General features: G+C 42.5%; 1 protein-coding gene across 2 annotated transcripts in view; it reads right to left on the bottom strand.

Annotated features, from left to right (window-relative positions):
- The window catches only part of LOC111873710 (runt-related transcription factor 3), a 641,992-nt gene that overhangs the window by 65,720 nt on the left and 554,804 nt on the right, over positions 1-21,468 (bottom strand). For both annotated transcript variants that reach the window (XM_033755183.1, XM_033755182.1), the window contains one exon: positions 6,017-6,130. In XM_033755183.1, the coding sequence (XP_033611074.1) occupies positions 6,017-6,130 (114 nt within the window). The remainder of the gene's footprint in view (positions 1-6,016; positions 6,131-21,468) is intronic.

Here is a 21,468-nt window from a genome sequence, read left to right as displayed (position 1 = left end):
AAATTTCGTGTGAAATTGATAGCAGTGCTATCCCCCGATATTTAGTACAGTCAGTACCCTTCTTGTGAACTGGTACAATAATAGACTCCTTCCACTGATCAGGCAATTTTCCTTATTCCAAACAGAATAAATTAGCTTACAGATTTTAGAACGTAATATTTCTCCTCCTGCTTGAACAAGTTCTGCCGGAATTTGATCACTACCTGGCGATTTATACCGCTTCAATTTTGCAGTAGCACTTTCAACCTCAAAAGAGCTAGGATCAGGTACTAACGGCTGAACTGTATGCATTTCTGTCTGCCTAACATCACTGCCCCTATGTACATTCAACAACTGAGAGAAGCAGTTCCTCCACCTATTCAAAATGTTGTGGGAATCTGCAAGCAGATCGCCATTCTCATCCTTCACTAAGTTACTGCTAGGCTTGTAACCCCTCTTAAAGTCATCTATTCCTCAATACAGGTCTCTAATGTTCGAACAACTATATTAATGTTCGTGGAGGGTATTAGGAGAAATAAATATTTGTTCTAGTTTCTATTATCACATATTTTATGTTTTATATCAATTTTTTACCTGTTTACTGACTCTCCCCCGTATGTATGTAATTTTTACGAAATAATGGAATTACTTTACACATAAATTAATATAAATTTTAGTATATTTGATCCTTTGTCTTAGTGTCTGCTGTTGATGTCTAGATTCGTAGTCTTAAGTAATTATCCTTCAACGTCCTCATCGTGCTTCATATTTTGGATCTCCTTTTTCTTTTATTGCTAGTGGGGTGGGACTAAGTCCCTTGTACTGCGGCCACTTCTGGCCTATTGTACCAGCCCCAGGTGATAGGTGAGGGTGATTGTGGAGCAACTGGTGGAATGAAGATTGGCAGGGGAAAATCGGAGAAAATCTGCCCCAGCGCCACTTTGTCCACCACAAATGCCACTTGACCAGACCCTGGATCGAACCCGGGCCGCCATGGTGGGAAGCCAGCGACTAATCGCTTGAGCTATGACGCGGCCCTAGAAGCGCCTTAGTCAATGACTATAATCCTAACTCAGCAAACTGCTCAATAGTTAGAACTCTACATTACCGACAACGTATCTCTTCAAAGTTATGACTCAATAAAACGCCCCCCCCCACCAGCCTGCGCCCTTCCTTCCTTAAATAGGCTACACAATAGTTTCTTAACACATAAAAACACAAAAGCACCGCACCCCGTATGGCCAAGTATCAAAAAAGTTTTTAAAAGCCAGTTCATCTCATTCCGTGACACATCAGCCAGTCCTTATGCCTTCATCATATCTTCTGGCGAGACGAACACATCTAGACTTACTACAAAAACATACCCTTCTCTCTTGCCAAAGACATAAAAGTGGATACAACCCTTGTATAAAGGAGAACACACCCTTGTCGGCTCACAGAAAAGAGGGGTAAGTTGTATGCATAGCTTTATTTATTTGTACAAGACTTGGATTCCACAAACAAATCTTCTCTACACTTGTTACTAGAATGCTTTGAGATAGACCGCCATGGCTTACTGAATACATCTTGCGATACCTACAGTGTCTAGAGTTTTCATTTTCAGACAGTTGGTGCACATGGTTCCCTTCAGAAACGTCTGGAGCCAAATCCTGAATTCGATACGAGATGGGCAAACAGGAAATTAATTAGGAGAGTGTATGTCTGTGTGAAACGTCTCTGAGGGCTGTCATGATTCAGTCAGGCAACCTCAAGTGATAAGTTTCGTGTGTTGTGCGAAATCTCTTGTATACCGATTCTGATTAGGAATATGATTAGTGACTTTCTAATGATGATATAAATCTGATCTGATTATGAGGCAACCTCATAGATATTTCAGAAACAATGCAAGGAAAATCTCCACTTTCTAAACAACTCCACGTAACATAGACCTCCCTGAAAAAGAAAACTGGGGATTGCTCAGTTGTTCAAGAAATTTCACGTCTTTTATTGCATCCGAAGATTAATCACTGTGGACACAGCCACTGGACCGTATCTTCAACATCATGAATCTGGTTCATACACCTATACATGATTTTTTTTCGCTGACTCTACAGTCCCCTTGGTCTCTAGCCCCTGATTTTCAGTTTTATGATCATTTTACAGACGCTACGATTCCTTGGACGAGTGATTAGCAGTTGCAAGGCCTCTACCTAAACACAGAACCACACTAAAGCATAACAAACATCCATGACTTCTGAAGGATACGAACTCACGATCCCACTTTCCGAGCGAGAAAGGACAGTACATGCCTTAGACAGCTCGGCTACCATGACCGGCCATGATTACTGTAGTACCCAATAAAGTATCGTAGTTCTCATTCACGCTTAACTTCTCTTCTTGTTATCCGTCTAAAATTCTGCATGCATTTCTCGTGTATCACATGCGTACTACATAAACCTCCCACCGCATCTTCCATGATTAGGTATTCCTAATAATGTTTCTATTCTAAAATCTGAAGATATAGAAAATTTTCTTTCTCTGTGATGTCATATTAGATTTAGATATGAAATTGGATATAGCTCGTTGCAGAAATGTGATATGCTACAGGAGTTAAAATTAAGTATGGGATTGGATTAACACTGTCGAGGTATGTAACACGATAGAGGGAAACTATAATTGCATAAAAGTTGTTGATACTGAAACCAGACAGCAAGATACCACTACTAGGCGTAAATAATGTGGAGGATGCGGTACAGCAATTGGTTGGGGCACTATGCTACAAGCCGGAAGCTCGTGGGTTCGATTCCCAATTAGGCAATTGGATTTTTCAATTTACCTAATCCTTCCAGCTGCACTATGACTCTGGGGTTGTCTCAGCCTCTAACAGAAATGAGTACCAGGAGTTTTCCTGGGGGTAAAGGGCGGCCGGTGCGTAAGGCTGACAACCTTACCTCCATCTGTAAGCCGATTGTCTAGACAAAACGTGGGAGTCTCGACGTCTCACAACCCTATGAGCCTTCATGGTCTGTTACAGGGATAGCTTTTCCTTTTTTATGTATGTAAATAATAGGATGATTTTATTAAAATTCTAATTAAAATAGTACATAGGGGCAAGAACTGGACTGAACTGGCTGCTGTTTAAGATTCAGTAATTTTGGCTAGTGTTACAGGTTTATGGTTCTGTATTTACGGTCCTGAAAGTTATTATATTATTTAACTGAGTGCCTTCTTATGAGGTTAATAAGTGCTATGTCTGCATAAACAAACTAAGGAAAAGTCAATTAAGTTTTCCTTTTATCCCGACAAAATGCGTACATATCACTTCCAGTCCGTCAAACAAAGAAGTTTGTATGTCCGATGTAGTATTTAACGCTGCAATATTCCGCTGGATTTTGCGAATTATTAGCCATTTGGAAATCCATAAAAGCAGTTAATTCCTGGACGGATTAGTAACTATCAACTTTTCAAAATAAACTGTAAAGCATCGCGTTAGTCAGTGTTCAAGTAAATGAATGGAGAGTGAAATAATCTGAAAATGAAGACGAGAAAGAAGTCAAATTTTGGTTTTGAAAAATATTAAAATTTCAACCAGACAGCAGTGAAGGAGTCGGAATAGCACAGTCGGTATAGCGACTGAGTACAGGCTGAACGACCGAGGGGTCGCAGTTCGGGTCCCAGTAGGATCAAGGATTTTCTTTCTTCCACGTCGTCCAGACCGGGACTGGACCCACCCAACCTCCTATCCAATGAGTTTCTGGAGTTCTTTCCTTGAGGGTTAAGAAACCAAGACGTGAAGCTGACTACTCATCTCCAACCAGTGCCGAGGTCAAGAAAATATGGAGCTATAGATCGACTCCCCCATACGCCTTCATGGCGTAGTGTTTTATTGGTTAAGCATACGGACTACGATATCTCTCACCAGACAGCAGCGAAGACGAAGCAAGTTGTATGAATCTTTACGAAAAAAAAACTATGTTGTTTATTATGAAGTGTGGGAAATAAATTACAATTTATCTTATTTTATTTACTTTAAGTGTGTTCATTTAAGGTAATAGGAGATCTGACCTTCCTCTTCAAGTTTTGTAAACAAGTGCTCTGCATAAGCTCCTCAGACTTTTAATCGACTGATCTCAGTCTGATCCTGCACAATGGGCAGGAAAATAAAGATGATTTCTTATAAAAAGTGGCACCTAGATGTGAAAATAAATCCGGCCGAAAAAGGAAGCTGATTTCTCAATCCCTTTTGTTTTGTTGTCTAAAATTTGAGAAGAATTCACTTCGCGAACCCTGCAAGTTTCTAGTGTTTGAGCAGATGGGCCACTGAATCATTTAGGCCTACCTTTATAGAAACGCATACAAACAATTCTGACGTTTATCTTACCGCATAATTCACATTTAGTGTGTGAGTATATATATATATATATAAAACAAAAAAATTAACTCCGCAGCTTGAGTCCTCAAGCTAATTATACCGGCCGAGCTACCGCCGCTTGTCGACGAAGTTAGTGCCAACTTTAGAGGATTGAGGATGTCGCGTGATTATGCTCACGAGGCTGAATGGACCCCGTTCCAGACCCACTACTTCTCAGAAAATCTGGTAGCGCCTGGAATCAAACCCCGGCCTCTGGATCTGTAGCCAGGAACTCTGACCACTGGACCTCATAAGCGGTCATGTATATATATATATATATTGTGACAGGAGGACTGAAGGCCGGAATAGTGGAGTTCCCATTATTGTTAGCCGCTACCAAAGCAACGGCCGTCTCTTCTGGCTCCACTATGTAACCGCTCTCCCCCTTCACTCACCTCACTCACTCACAAAGTTGGGTTAAGTTGGACGCAGCTTCAGTCACAGGGTTAAGGTGGATGTAGCCGCTCTTGATAAGTAATTTAACAATGACTTCGAAGTATTGGGGGCCAGCTCACACATCGGTGAACACAAGATCTTCCTCAGGGTCGTTAAGTGGGCCTTGGCTCCAACAACAGAGTCCACAAACCAAAGACAACAATCGCACAAACACTTGACACGTTATTATAATGAACAAATTACATGGTCGAATTACATCTGAAACTACTGGGTATAGCCCTTTGTTACGGGCGAGACGCATGACGCACTTCTTAAATATTTGAGAGCCAGGACGCGTCTGTTTGAAACAAAGGACTGCGTAGGATATCAAGCTATTGCTAGTATGATGTCACACTGGGTAACTAGCAATTCTGATTGGCTGTACCACTGGGAAGTCCCTAGGTAACTGCTCACAAAGCTTGCATCATACATCCCCGAGCAACAGGGGAACTCCGGAATTATAAGACTCCTCAAGTCACGCTACATTGCGTAACCTTCTACTCGGTACGTAGTGCATAGCGTAATATTTTTTTTATTATTATTACTCTTCTTTACAATCTACATCATTACAGAGTATTAAGTAAATGTGTTGTAGGTGGTTAGCGTAGCGTAATATACGTAATTTTACAAATTTATAATTGATTAAACCTTATAAAAATACAATGGTTTTCACAAAATTAATTGTATACATAAATTTGGTGAATTAAAGTAAAGTAAAGTAAAGCTATCCCTGTAACAGGCCGTGAAGGTCAATAGAGTTGTGAGATGTTGAGGGTCCCACATTATCTAGACAATCGGCTCAAAGATTGCGGTGAGGTTGTTAACATTACGCGCCGGCCGCGCTTTACTCCCCAGAAAAATTAGTTAATTAATTCCTGGTACTCATTTCTGTTAGAGGCTGAGTCGACCCCAGGGCCATAGTGCGGCTGGAAGGGTTAGGTAAATTGAAAAAAAAAAAAAAAACAATTTTGGTGACGTATGTTATTAAAAAGGAATAATCGGTTATAACTATTCCGAACTTCTGCTCTCATGCCACTATATATATATATATATACTATTTGAGAATTATGTAGTGAGATAAGGGTCAGATTTTGTAACAAATGATCTGCAGTATCTTCAATCGATTGCAAACTAAACGATTTGCACTATTTACACTGAAATAATGGTGTGACTTCCAAATTCATAGAAAGAAGAACTTGGTTGAGGACTTACTTGTTTTGGAGCGGGGTTCCCTGGGCCCGTCCACCGTCACTTTGATGGCCTTGTTGTACGTCGCCATCTGTGGGGGTGAGGAACTCACTGTGATTGTCAGTGTGAAACTTTTTCCTGCAACAAGACACAGGGCTGCAGTGATTGTCAGCTTTAAATACTTTCCTGCAACAAGACAAATGCATTGCAGAGATTGTCAGCATGAAAACATTTCCTGTAACAAGACAAAGTGTTGTGAGCATGGAAACAGAGGACATTGTATTTGAACCGTCACCAGGCAACGACTGGTGAAGAAAGAGCAGGCTGAAAAGGCCTAGTGTGTCCAATAGTAAAGTGCAGTAAATCCGATTAGCAATCCAAACCCCGTCTATAGTGAGTCACGTGACAATAGTATTTGGGGTCTGCACCGAGATATTTGAAGTAAATTTCATTTTGTTTTGTGTCGGTCAAAGGTAACATCTAAAGTAAAATCAACCATGTCTCCAATCTAAACAAAATTAGAAATGTAATGTGATCCTTGTAACAGGCCGTGGAAGCCCATAGGGTTGTGAGATGTAGAAGCTCCCACATTTTCTAGACAATCGGCTCACAGATGGTAGTAAGGTTGTCAGCCTTACGTGCCGGGCCCCCTTTACCCCCAGGAAGATTCCTGGTACTCATTTTTGTTAGAGGCTGAGTCGACCCCAGAGCCATAGTGCGACTGGAAGGATTAGGTAAATTGAAAAAAAATCCAATGACCTTATCGGGATTCGATCCCGCGACCTTCCGGCTTGTAGCATAATGCTTCAACCAACGACTCTACAGCGTGCCCCTGATTAGATATGAGTGACTAAGAAGAAATGTGGCAAGGTCCGCATCGTAATGGCTGCCTTTTGCAGAGAATTGTTCACAAGATCATAACTTGGAGAGGAAACTATTAAAGAAAAATCATTTTTTGCAAAAGAGGTTGTTAGCACAATATTAGAAGACCGTAGAGTCGGTGAGTAATTGACGAACAACATAAGAATATCATTAATAACCATAACATCCCCTGAAATCATTTGTTCCTGTAATTCTTACTGAATTAGCTATGACGGGATTCTTTTAATTCCACGGTGTGATCAACTTCGTAAAGCATATTTCTTTGTCTAGAACATTAGATGACAGACACACGACGGGTAAAAACAGGTAACGGCTGCAAACCTCACTGCATTACATCTTGTTATTTATGACAGTATAAGAAAGAACCCCCTCGTTGGTGTCTGCACCTTATCGTGGTGAGGGGGTTTGAGTATGCCAAGGACCCTGAGAGCTATACCAGCGGTAGTGTAGCTACTGGCAGGGCCTCCCTTGCTGGACAGGTCAAAGGGTAGGCATCAGACGAAGAGAGACACCAAAAACTGATGCCGGAAGCAGCGTCATCAGCAGCGACTTGAAGCACAGAGCAAATGATGCTCGAGATGGTTCAAGTTCATATAGCAACAGGCGTGACCAGAGTGGTTTGAACGGCTGTTGTACTGCGATGTGGAAAGCAAATGGAAAAACTACCACATTATCACTTTTCCTGGATAGTCTCTTTCCAAAAACAGAGATACCATGCATGCGAGATGTTTCCTCTGGAGGCAAAACAATCCGGAGGTAAACTATTCCCCCAGTCGGATCTCCGGGGGGGAGTGTTTCTAGAGGAAATGTCATGCAGGCGTTACAACAAGAAAAGAAAACAGAAGAAAGAAAGGGCCGGTCACGGTAGCCGAGCGGTCTAAGGCATGTACTGTCTTCGCTCGCTTGGAAACCGGGATCGTGGGTTCGAATCCCACTCAGGGCATGGATGTTTAGTTTGTGTGTGTGCGTTTTGATGTTTTTGTGTACAGGTAGAGGCCTTGCGACGAGCTGATCACCCGCCCAAGGAGTCCTACCGAATGTGTAAGATCAAGAAAAACCGAAGTGAACGGAGAAGTTCATGGAGGTAGGGCTAGGCCCACTGGGGCTGTAGCGCCAAGGAAAAAAAATAAGAAAGAAAGACGATCTTTAGATTCTATAGGGATCTGGCGATAGTGTATAATATATGGTGTAGAATTACTGGGGTTTTGGACTTTTTCCATCGTCCGGTATTCTAGAAAATATAAGAGCACTACGATTCTGAAACTGGATATGCTTCCATCCTCAGGTGAGGGGGGAAAACACCTTTTCAGTTGGGCCCCTTAGAAAGAGCTAATAGCCCAACTGAGTAGGTGTCTTCCCCCTCATCTGAGGATGGAAGCAGATCCAGAATACCGGTCGGTGGAAAAATTCCAAAAACCCAGTACGACACCCTTTGTTTCAGAATTAGTGATTCTCTTGCAGCATTCGACCCGTGCGCCACGGTTTGAGTGCCTCGGCGGGCGGTTATGATGTCAATAAGCTTCTATTTCTGGACCGGACATTGTAAGGAGCTGGGTTGAAGGGTGTAATCGATTTGCCCTACAGGAGAAATATTACACAGAGCGCTTTCCAAGAAACCGTAGGGAGCTTGAGAATGGCTTGTGCCAATTTCGCTACAGCTCCAACGTTCCGGGAGGCGGGGCACTAGTCTCGGCGCGGCAGAAACTAAGACACTTGCATGTAGCTCAGTAGGGTCACACCGCAACAAACCCTTCTTTCTGCAAAGTCGTGTCGGCATAGTGTGTTTCTGCAGAGTTGTATGCTTGTACAGTGTCTACGTATGTTTTTATGTACCTATGATATATGTATGCGTGTATGTACGTACGTGCTTATCTATGTAGCTAGGCCGCGCCATAGCTCAAGCGGTTAGTCGCCGGCTTCCCACAGCGGCGGTCCAGGTTCGATCCCGGGTCTGGTCAAGTGCGATTTGTGGTGGACAAAGTGGCGCTGGGGCAGGTTTTCTCCGAGTATTTCGGTTTCCCCTGCCAGCTTTCATTCCACCAATTGCTCCACAATCACCCTCACCTATCATCTGGGGCTGGTACAATAGGCCAGAAGTGGCCGCAGTACAAAGGACTTAGTCCCACCCCACTAGCGATAAAAAATATATATCTATGTAGCTATGATTTATCTCTGTGTATGTGTAGGCTCTCTTTGAAAGGAGAATGAAATTGAGGAGGAGGAGGATATGGAGTGGAACCCACAAAGACAAAGAAAGTGAGGAAGACCAAAGAGGAGCTAGCAGAGAAAAATACGAGAGGAAGCCTTGGAAGCTGGGAAGACACGGGGAGAAATTCAACAACTCAGCAAGAACCGTGTAAGACGGTGACACTCTGTTAATGCCCTATGCTCCACTGGGACCTAATGATGATGACGATGTAGGCTACATGCGTATATATGGTGGCATGTAGACCCGTTGCTAGGCGACGGCCGCGAGATAGGAGACTGCCTATCAACGGCCAGCAGACAGCAGAGGAAGGGTCTTTTTACGCGATCCGCTTAACAACAATTAAACAGCAAAAAATTGACGGTGTTTTCTGTGCGGTCCGCGCCGAAATGTTGTAGGCAGGGCAAGTCTAAGAATTCAGTTAGTGTAATGAAGTGAGTTGGTTGGTGAGTTACTTAGAGGACTGCTGCAGTTCAGTCCTTGTGAGTTGTTGCTGTCAGAACCTCGTATCTGAGTTAAGGGGAGAGTTCGGGAACTCAGAGGAAGAGGAACGTCTGCCGTTAGAAGCCGTTACCAGACATCGACTGGTGAAAACACAGCGGACTGAGAAGACGTAAGCTTCTATGCTAGTGAATTGTCAATTGTATGAATTTGCAACAGTGTTACAGATATTTGTAGTTACGATCTGTAAGTGTTCAATAAACCCAGTTACCAATCCAAGCCCCGTCTATAGTCACACTCTTAAAGATGGCAATGTGTAGGCTTGTATACATATACGTATCCCGGTTGACTTGTCGAAATGCATTTTTGTACAACACGTAGCCGTAAACGTATTGTGGCCCACTGGTTGAGGAACACCGACTAAGCCGAAAGGTAGTAGCAATTCCATAACATAATCAAGGAGTTCGGTTTTAAAGAATCTTCACTCTTCAACATCACCATCTTCTAGAAAGTGACATCGTCCAGTTTTGTACATAGGTATCAACATTTCGGGAAAAGGCCGATGCTCCCATCTTAACGGCAGCATATATCATATATGAAGGCAGTAGATTTTCCGAAATACTGGTGCCTATCTACCAAACTAAATGGCGTAACATCTTCGCAGTTATCACGGTGAGAACCTCAAATCCAACTTTTCATCCACAAGCTACGAGAGCACATGAAGAAAGGAGCACGCCACTGCAAACACGGGATCTCACTGTCGGCTATACTCAGAACTGCAGTGGCGTGCACATCCTACAAAACATTTAACCCTGTACTTGAAAGGAACTGTGGGTAGTCCTCGGTGCGCGGACCATGCGTGGCCCGACGGCTCCCTAATAATCTCACTTTATCCTTATTTATTTTAAGACGATGTATCTATATTAGGCCTATATACCGTCAAATTATAGAATGACTCGTGAATGGTGAACTAGAAAGGATTGGGAAGGAAGCTGTCTGGCTTTATTGAAATGTTATCTCGGTATTCGTCCGAAGGGACCCAAGAGAACTTTGAAAACAACTCAGCCAGGAAAACCGGTGTCCTGTCCGAGATTCAAACCCAGGATTTCCCGATTAAAAGTCTAAAACTTTACCCAAACACCAATTTGTTTTCTCAATGTGACCCACTGGGCAACTTCTAGAACGAAAAACATATCCGTTTATGTTAATATTTTAAAATGTTAAGCCTGGCTGTTGAGAAAATGAAGAACTTGTTGACAGTGGCGTTCTTCTATATGCATATTAACAATATTCTATATATTTACTCCAGTGTAGAATAATTACAAGTTTAAATTAGGTTATTTGCATAGTGTTGTCTCCTCAGACGCGTGACACCGTGTAGTCTGACAGACGTTTACGGGCTTTTTGGAGGAATGTGTCGCCACTCTCTTCAAGGCCGAAAAGTAAGAGCAGTGAGCAAAACAAAGAGTGAGGCCATACGCTTCTCCGAAAATTCGGTAAAATTTTTATCAGACTACACGGTGTCACATTCCAGAAGGGAGAAATCTTCATACACAGCGTCATCAGAACCTCAAACCTCACATTCGTTATTCGCACTTCTGCGCACCTCACGCATGTCTGCTAGAAAGCGAATCGAATTGTAAACATAATACAGGACAGAGCCGAACTAATTCTCTTTAAAAATATCTTCATCAAAATTTTTAAAATAGATCTGCGGAGCGTTCATATTTTATAATGTGAACGGTTTTAGAGTGGTAAAAAGTAAAGGTATCCCTGTAACAGGCTATGAAGGCCCAAAGGGTAGTCAGATGTTGAGGCTCCCACATTTTCTAGACAATCGGCTCCACAGATGGACCCCCCTCGCCCAGGAAGAGCCCTGGTACTCATTTCTGTTAAAGGCTGAGTCGACCCCGGGGCCATAGTGAGGCTGGAGGGACTAAGTCAATTGAAATTCCAACGAATGTATCGGGATTCGACCTCACGACTTTCCAGTTTGTAGCATAGTGCCTCAACCAAATATGCTACCGCGTGCCCGCCGTTTTAGAGTGACTGATCAATACTCAAATTAGTTAACATCATTCCAACTGCTTATGTTATATATGCGACTGATGAGATGGAGGTATGGGGACGTTGGCAGGCAATTCTAAGGACTACCCCCAGATTATAGGCAACCGAAATGCATCCTGAACTCTAAACCAGTAAGGAGAAGGGATGTGGGAAGACCTAGAAAGAGACGGAAAGATAATTGTTCTCCAAATGACCCGAAGGGCTTGAAGCTGATGGTGATCCCTGCATCTGTTTAGTCGGATTGAGATAAAAACTCAGAATAGCATCAAATCATTATAGTCTACTTCAAGGACAAAATTCGAAAACGGGATCTCCTAAAAGAACGCTAACTACTCAAAGGTCACACTCAGTAACACTCGTTGTCACTCTGAAATATTTAATCTCGTCTTCTTCTTCTGCCTCGATGGATTAATCTCTAGCCTGTTCGCTTTCAAAATTATTTAAATCTGAAATTATGAATCTTATGGAGAGTTGGTATAATTCTTCGGACGGGGCAGCAACCCGCCGCAAGGCCGTTACCTACACACAGAATAAACGAGGACAGACATCCATGCCTTGATTGGGATTCGAACCCACGACCCTACTGTTTGAGCGGGAGAAGATATTTCATGCATTAAATCTCGTGACCACTGCGATCGACTAAATTTTACTTCTCTTGTTTTGAAGTGAAATTTCGCTGCCATTTAAATATACACATATGGAGCTGAGCCCTTCTTGAGAAACTGCCAATTGTGCAGCTACTCAAGAACTTCCTAGAATTTAATGGAACCCGAAAGTTCACTAACGTGTCCACAAGAACCCTCCACTAGCCCCTATCCTGAACCAAATTAAATCCGATCTGTATCATCCCATCCTATCTCTCTAAGATCCATTTTAATATTGTCCACCCACCTACGTCTAGGTCTTCCCAGTGGTTTCCTTCCTTATGGTTTTCCCATCAATATCCTATATGCATTCATCTTCTCCCAATTCGTGTCGCATGCTCTGTCCAGCTCATCCTCCTTGACTTGATCACCCTAATTATACTTGGAGAATCGTACAAGATATGAAGTTTTTCATTATGCAGTTTTATTTAAATATATATCTCAAGACTCACCAATTTCTTCATAATTAATGAAAACATTCAATACTGAAACAAGAGACCAGGATGCTTTATAAAAATGATAAACTGCAATTGAGTGAAGCTCGGTTTACCGGTCGAATTTTATATCCACCTTCATGAGAGTTTAAACAAAACGTTAAAAGAAAGATCATATTTAAACAAAACGTTTTAATCATGGCTTACAAGGCTGCATGCCAAGCCTCACAATAGCGCGATCACTCTATTAAAGCGACAGATAAAAACCCCAGTGCCTCTCGTGTTTTTAAAAATAAAAAACCCTTTCTATTAAATCGCTCGTACAGAGTCGAGGGTCAGTTGACGACGGATTTCATTATTTTTTCATGGCGTTGCTCAAACTGTTGTCACGAGTGCAGACCGCGCACTGGACGGACGCGACTCGTAACGGGACCCTACCCACTGACGCTGCTGCTCGCTTTCTCACAACATCTGTTGCTTATAATTCAGTTAAAAGCAGTAAATCAGATTCAACATCTCTGCTACAATAGACCTACAAGACGGAATTGATACAGTTAGAAATGAGACTCACAATATTTCGGGCACGAGACGGATATGATTAAACCGGAAATCAAATTCAAAACGTTGTCAGCATAAATCGAATGTTATAAAGCTGGAAATAAGATTCACGATCCCACCTCATGACTCTAGGTACGCGGGTTCAAACCCGGCGGAGGTCGTGGAATTTTTAAGGGCGGAAAAATTCAGGGAACAAGTCCTCCGGGAGGGACTTTAAGCCGTGGGTCCCGTGTCCTAGCTTTACGGCACGTAAAAGAACCTCATGTCCCAAGGGGATCTCCGAGACAAATTCAGGACATTTCCCGCCCAACAGTAGTCTCTAACGCCTCTGGTAGATGGGGGAAGCATCGAGATACCGCTGAGCCAGTAGAGGCCGAACTCGCTGGCTGAGTCGGGACTGATGACACGCACCAATACCGGTAGGGTATAGAGACTGGTAGAATATCACAGGGGGACGCACAATGGACCAATATCTGGTCTAAGTGCATGGGGAAACCCACCCTCTCCAACAACAACAACAAGATTCACGATCTTTCCAGCAGAGGACGGAAACAGTAAAACTGGATATCAGACTCACAGTCTTCCTCCCTTCCATTTCTCTCCCAAGTTACGAATATAATATCCTTACAATTAGCCGTGAAGTTAAAGAAACAGGAAGCTATTGAGGAATGTCGCTCCTCTTTGTTTTATCTCCTTCAGTCTATTTTATTCGTGTATCGGAATGTAAGAAGCGAATGATATGTAAAAAAAGAAAACATCGAAAGAAAGGTATAAACGACGAAAGAAAAAGCAAACAAAGAGACTCAAGAGTGACAGGGGAAGAAAGAAGTTGAAACAGTTTAAAGTGACTCGTGCAAATTGTCAAGAGACTTCCGGGGAGACGGTAAGTCTCACAGGTCTTCTCTTCCCTTGTCAAATGTCTCCACAACCCTCCAACCCTCCACGCCTCTTCCCGGAAAGAACAGTTTAGCAGCTGTTACAGAAAAGGGTCTCAGTTATCACGGACTCCTAAATAACCTTGTAATTAGTAGTCATCGCTTTTGCAAAACCACTGTAAAACAAAAACTGAAACGAAGAGGCGTCTTCTCCAAGCCTACGCTTTTCCCATTAAGAGATGCCGGTCTCACCACGAAACATTTTCAATATAATTATTTACGTTGTTGTAAGAGACCATGTTAGGTGGGTCACGTGCCATCATGCCATGGCGAGTCTTCAGGTTGCGGATGGAGGGGACGGCCTCCAGATATGGAGGGTAGCTGCGAATATACTTAATAATCGCGGACAGCCGATAAGGGGTGTTCCTCAAGTGTGGGTGTTGGGCGTGGGGCTAACAACTCTTCGCCGTAAAAAATAAGCTTGTTACGAAATGTCACAAAGGGCCTCGGTCTTGGGCTGATTCTTTGGTTAAACGACCTAAGCTAAGGAAATTGGACATGGGATTTGGTGTCTTGACCTGGTTCCGGAAAAGGATATTGGAAGGCTCTTGTGAATAAGATAATGAATCTTCAGGTTCCATAGAATGCTGGGAAGTTCTGCAGTAGCTGGACAACTGGCAGATTCTCAGGAAGGGCTTATTTCCATGAAGTTTAAACGCCGAGTTGTCTGGAATACATATAGTGTTACAAGCACATCCCCTTATTATTGTCCAATAATTATACCAGGCTTTTGTCAGAAACATTCGGAACCGTCCATACCCACGGCACGCATTTGTCACATTAGAAGATACACAGGGTGTTCCGTTCAAATCTCCCACATTTTATCAGATCTTAGAACAGAAAGTATAAATGGTAGGAATATGAAGCTACAGGAAATACAAGAACAACTAAAAGAATTTTATTTAACACACTAATAAACCTTTACATGTGCACTACTGGTAGCATGAACAGTATCCAATCTGTATTAAATTTCTTGCCACGTTCTTTCCAACATGTCCATTGGTACAGTAGCAATCGTTTCACTGATGCGGGTTCGTAATTCTGGGAGGTTATTCACTGGAGGCACGAACACACGGTCCTTCACGTAACCCCAGAGGAAGAAATCGAGCGGAGTGAGGTCCGGTGAACCTGGTGGCCACCGAATTGGTCCGCCACTTCCAATCCAGCGATCTTGGAAGGTGGCACTGAGGGACCTCAGAAAATCCAGACACCAGTGTGTTTGTGTGTGGGGGGCCTCCATCTTTTTTGAAGATTACGTTAGGCTGCAGATCGGCTGCCTGGGGATACGGGAACTATTCTAACGTGTTAAGGTATACGCGGCACTATATTGTAGCGTCACCGAAGAAAAACGGAAATAATATTCTTTGAGTTTTTCTTTCATCTAGTGTTAAATATAATCCATAATTTAGCACATTTTGTTCGCAATGATCAATTAAAATGTGGGAGATGTGAACGGAACATCCTGTACTTCGATGGCTAATAACGGCATACACCGGAACCTACCCAACATATACGGGGGCTCTCTCCCGTGATATAAAGCGACAGTTAACTTCCCTTCTTCCTCTTGAACTGAAGACGGAAGAAGAATGGGAAGAAGCTCTGCAGACACGGTTATGAATGCTTGAAGCCTTGCCTCTGCGCCTTCTGTATACACTTCTATGGTTTGGTGTTTAGTCACAGGGATATATTTTCCTTACACCGATGATATGGGTTATATACCGTATTTACGCATGTATAGGCCGCGTGCGTGTATAGACCGCAGCACAATTTTCAGACAGACATTATAGAAAAAATAATTTTCTTGAAATATTATTTCAGGAGTAGAAATTATTCCGAAATTTGGCAACGTTTAACATTCCTAAGTTCACAACTAGCGAAAATAACGGTACCGCTCGGAACAAAGGCATTGCGGGGGAGAGTTATAACCTTTTCGCCTTTACTTGACTTGCCTGGTTAGTTCTGAGTGTAGCATGGGTCGAATAAGAGCAGGTTATACGTCTAAATTTAAACTTCAAGTGGTGCGTTACGCACAAGAACACGGAAATCGAGCAGCAGGGAGAAAATTCGACGTTGACGAAAAAAATGTGTGTGATTCCTCTTGAATTTTTGGCAAAAAAATGTGCGGCCTATACATGCGTAAATACGGTAATATAAAATGACTCGCAACAACGTTCAGTGTGATTGATTAATAAAAGTAAAAGTAAAGCTATCCCTGTAACAGGCCGTGAAGGCCCATAGGGTTGTGAGACGTTGAGGGTCCCACACTATCTACACAATCGGCTCAAAGATGGCGGTAAGGTTGTCAGTAATTTACAAAAACTTTTTGTTGAAACTAGAACCAATGGCTCGTGTCTTGAAATTTCTTCTCATTAAAGGAAGAAGACTATCTGCGTTCCAAGCACAATATATACTTTCTATATATATTAATGACATTGTAATAGTGGTTTCCTAAATGTTGATCGTGTCCTGAAGATGGTCAATCCGAACGAAACATATTCAGGAAAATTAAGAATTGAAATACAACTTCTATTAACCAATCACACTGGACGATATTGCGTATCATTTTATACTATTGTTAGTGTGACGAACCAGGACAAGCCAAGTAAATTTGGTTATATAAGTTAAAAATTAAGGCAAACCTTCATTACTTAAACAGCTATTTCAGTAAATACATTTTGGAATTTGTCTATCCCACTCTGCTTTTCTCAAATGGGTATTATTTGCCCTCCGTGTCTCTCTCAGAAGCCTTTAGAAGCTCTGGTGACTGGTACCACATGACTGGGGGGGGGGGGGTGAGGTCACTCAGAAATTGCGGGAAAGTGCTGGCCAGAAGCTGACGTGAGGGGTGATTTGACTGGCAGCCGTTCTTGCATTGACGTATAACAGGTTGCGTGTTTCTAACTTTCATTACTCTCGCATTTACTTCTGCACCCCACCTTATCGGGTGAAGAAGTTCACTGCTATACTATGATTCAATCAAGACGACGGTTCGCTGTGACTTGCGCAGTGCAAAGGACTATGACGTGACAAGAGGTAAACCAATACAGGAACAGTCAGGTTTCATTGCCCGTACTTTCCATATTTTCTCGTGAATTATCACATGGTTTGATGCCACCGGAATCAAATATTACACCATTAAAACATAGTAGCGTACAGAGCCGTTGTTATGCAACGACCGCGAGATTGGCGCATATACCAGGCCCAATTCTGGGCAACGACTCGATAAACACGTTCCAGCAGCAACAGACACGAACACAACAATAGAAGAGCTATAAACAAGGGACAAGGTCAGTTGATGAGCAATCCCGTAAGGGAATCTGTGAATAGAAGACTTGAGCCGGAGGCAGAGGAAAAACAATTGTTGGAGCCGTTACCAGAAAACGTTTAGTAACAGACCAAACACGAGACTGTGTGCTCTAGTGAACTGTGAAGTGTGGAAATATTTATATTTCTGTTATACTCTTATATATAGTGTTATATTTATTAGTTGCTACATGTAAGTGATCAACATATCTATTCACCAATCCAAACCCCGTCTATAGTCACACACTTACTACGTGACTATATAATGAAATCAAGGAGAATGTATGGCTGAGATGTTGGTAACATTCACCGATCCTTCTAGGTAAAGAAAAGCAAATTTACTGCAAAGCCACGATGGTATATGAGGCCATAAAGTCAAACATCCACGCTTTATTAAATTCGGCACTCGGACGGTCAGCTTGTGAATAGCATAGCAAAAGAAGCCGCGATACACGTTACATATGAGACGCTTTGGACCCCAGATGCGGTCTCGACGTGGTTGCGAAGAAAATGGCCGCTACCCTGCCAGAAATCACATTCCAATCATCCAGCTATTTTACTGACTGAACTGACGAGGCTTACAATATCGGGAAAGTACCTTGCAAAAGGTCACGGATAGTTTCTTCTCAGTTATATCTCGATTCAGTGTCAGAGGCATTTTGCAATATTTCATTTGACGCTACATAGTGCCAGTTCTTAGTACAGCATCGCAATTTGATCATTTTAATGCAAAACAGAAATAAGCGGAGACACACTCATGTAGGATTTAGGTAATGCTTGCCACCATTCGTCTACTGTCTAAAAACATAAAAATTGGAATGTACAAAACCATAATTTTGCCTGTGGTTCTGTATGGGTGCCAGACTTTGTCCCTGATATTAAGGGAGGAACATAGACTGAGGGTGCTTGAGAACCGAGTGTTGAGGAGAATATTTGGACCGAAGAGAGATGCCCAGAGAGTGATTCGAGCTACAAAACTGCAAAAGGAATAAGAAGAAGACTGAGGCAATTAAGAATCTGGAAGGAGGCGAGCACACCTTATTTCCGGTTACTATACCAGGCATTTACCGGAAGAGACGAAGAAGAACCAGAGAAAACTTCAGTCAGGATAACTAGTGGCCAGGCTGGTACCTTACCCGGGCGCCTCTCGCGTACAACTCTAGCGTTACTGCTACTCTAACCAGTTGGGCCGTAAAGATACGAACCCATAACTTCCTTCTGGCAGTACATAACGAATATGACATAATGCATTCATTAAAACTCAAGAAACCCATTTCTTTGTTTTCATAAGAATTTTACAACTGCCTTGGCAGGTGGGTAGCGGCAGAATCGGATAGAAATGGGGGCTACAGAAGGGGGAGACTTACGTTCATTAGGCGAAAGAAATGCGTTTTCTGCGCAACAAATTTCCCTCCCCAACCACGGAACTAAATCAGCCAGGATCAAAATAAAATATATTGCAGAGATAGCCAGCACAGAACTGCGCAATGTAAACTCCATGACACATACTCTCGTTTAGGAAGAAGATAGTCACTGACTGCTAAATTGCTGCTGGACCTCGCCAGCACAGCGATTCTTGGTTCAGAGTCCCAACGGGCTCGTTACCATGTTTTACTGGCTGACAGTTCTGGGAGACTAAATGCACTCTTCCTAGCCACTGAAGAAGTTTCCCACATCTTTTATACACCAATGGTTCAGCAGCAAACTCTATTGAGCTGAATTCTTGAAAAGTTACCAGTCGCTCGACTACTCAAGAATACCCCAACTTTTTATGGAACCTCAAGGTACATTACTGTGCTCACAATAGCCCTCCACTAGTTCACATCCTGAGCCAGATCAATCCAGCCTATATCACCCCATTTCTCTTCTCTAAGATACAATTTAATACAATTCTGCCATCTACATCTACCTCTTACCGTCTGCTTTTCCTATCAAAACCTTGTATGCAGTTCTCGCCTTCTGATGCGTGCAACATGCCCTTCCCATCTCATCCTCCTTGTCTTGTGTAATTACATTTTGCGAAGAGGTTCGTTGCAGTGCAAAAATGTGATAAGTAACAGTATTCATGTTTACCAGAGCAAGCATATAGCGGTTGAAACTGAGGAATAGAATCATACAGAAATCAGGAAGAAGCAAGGGGTGAGCATAGGCTATATGCTCCTCCGAAACGTCGGGCTCTTTAAGAACGGTATGATTTTAAACCCAGAACACTACACTCTTCATCAAAGTAGACAGTAACCACAGCAATCATGGTATCCCAAGTAGTCACATTGAAGAATATATGTCCTATTAAATTAACATATTATCACGTATGTGAGTGTCTATAGAAGGGGTTTGGATTGGTGAATAGATTTATTGACCACTTACAGGTCGTAAATACAAACAACTATAACACTATCGCTATTTCCACACTGTACAGTTCACTAGAGCACACAGTCTAGTGTTCTCAATCTGTTACTATATGTTTCCTGGTAACGGCTCCAACAATAGTTATTCCTCTGCCTTCGTGTCAAGTCCTCTCTTTACAGAACTATCTAATGACCTTGTCCCTTGCGTATAATATCGCGGCATGGACCACAGAAAAAACACAGCTTTTCCATTGTTTTAGTTCAAATGTTGCATTATTAAGAAGTTAAAAATTTAATTCGCATAGTGGGGGGTGGAGTCCAGTTGGATCCACTCGGCACGGCGGCCACTGATTGGCTTATTGTACCTGCCCCGTGTGATTATTATGATGGAGAATTTGGTGGAATGAAGATTGGCAAGGGAAACCGAAGTACTCGGAGAAAACATACCCCAGCGCCACTTTGTCCACCACAAATCCCACTTGACCAGACCCTGGATTGAACCCGGGCCGCCACGGTGGGAAACCAGCGACTAACCGCTTGAGTTATGGCGCGGCCTTTGCATTATTAAGAATCTGCTGCTTAGAAACGTGTTTACCGAGATGTTGCCTAGAAACTGATCTGGTATATTCACCTACTTCGCTGTAGTCGCTTAGTAACGGCTCCTAAAGCGCTACAATACATGTCAATTCGAATTAGGAATGCCAAGGTACAAAGACTGGATCCACGAAACGCGTGCGCTAAGGCATGGATTGTACCATGCCAATCCTGTTATAAGCGATAATGGAGAAATTCTTCCATTCCTCAATCAACAGTATATCACTATTGCATTTAGAATAGAAACCGATCAAGTTTTGATTAATGAAGAGATCAAGAATAGATAAAACTCATGCAATGCTTGCTACCATTCAGTTAAGAAACATTTGTCTCTCGCCTGTTGTCTAACAACGTAAGAATTAGAACATACAAAACTATAATTTTACCTGTAGATATGTATGCGTACAAAACTTGGTCTCTGATATTAAGGGGAAAACAGATTTTGAATATTTGAGTAGAATGCTGTGCAGAATATTTGCACCAGATACGGATGCAATAATAGTAAGTTGGAGAAATTTGTACGACGAGGGGCTTCATAACTTTTACTTTTCTCCAAATGTAATTTGAATGATCAAGTCAAGAAGGATGAGATGGGCAGGTAATATAGCACATGTGGGGGGGGGGNNNNCGATCGGCCCGGGCTTTTACCCCTATACAAAGAGCCAGTTTCATCAAATTGTTAATTCCAACGATAAATGCTCTTCCTCGTTGGAGGTTGGATGTTAAACTTACGACGAAATGCACGGTGCCCCGCAGTTGCAGACTCACTTTTACTGAACTCACGTATGCAAAACATCTTGTGTTGCATAGTAGCCATCTCGCAAACAACTGACGCGGTGCTGGAGAGCTCTAGCGGTAGTTAAACTTGAAAGGATTCTGACGATGGTTTATACTGTACTTCTTTTGGCTTATTTTGGACTTCACTCATCGTCTGGTATGTAAAAGACAAAAAGACAAAAAACCACGACGTTTAGGAGACTGGATCTGTCTCCGTCTTCAGGTGGATAGGGAAGGATAAACCTACTCAGCTGGGCCCGTTAGAAAGAGCTAGTCTCAATCACTGG

This window comes from Cryptotermes secundus, unplaced genomic scaffold (genome assembly GCF_002891405.2).
Source record: "Cryptotermes secundus unplaced genomic scaffold, Csec_1.0 scaffold31, whole genome shotgun sequence".
Taxonomy (NCBI): domain Eukaryota; kingdom Metazoa; phylum Arthropoda; class Insecta; order Blattodea; family Kalotermitidae; genus Cryptotermes; species Cryptotermes secundus.
This window is presented reverse-complemented; position numbering and strand designations above follow the sequence as displayed.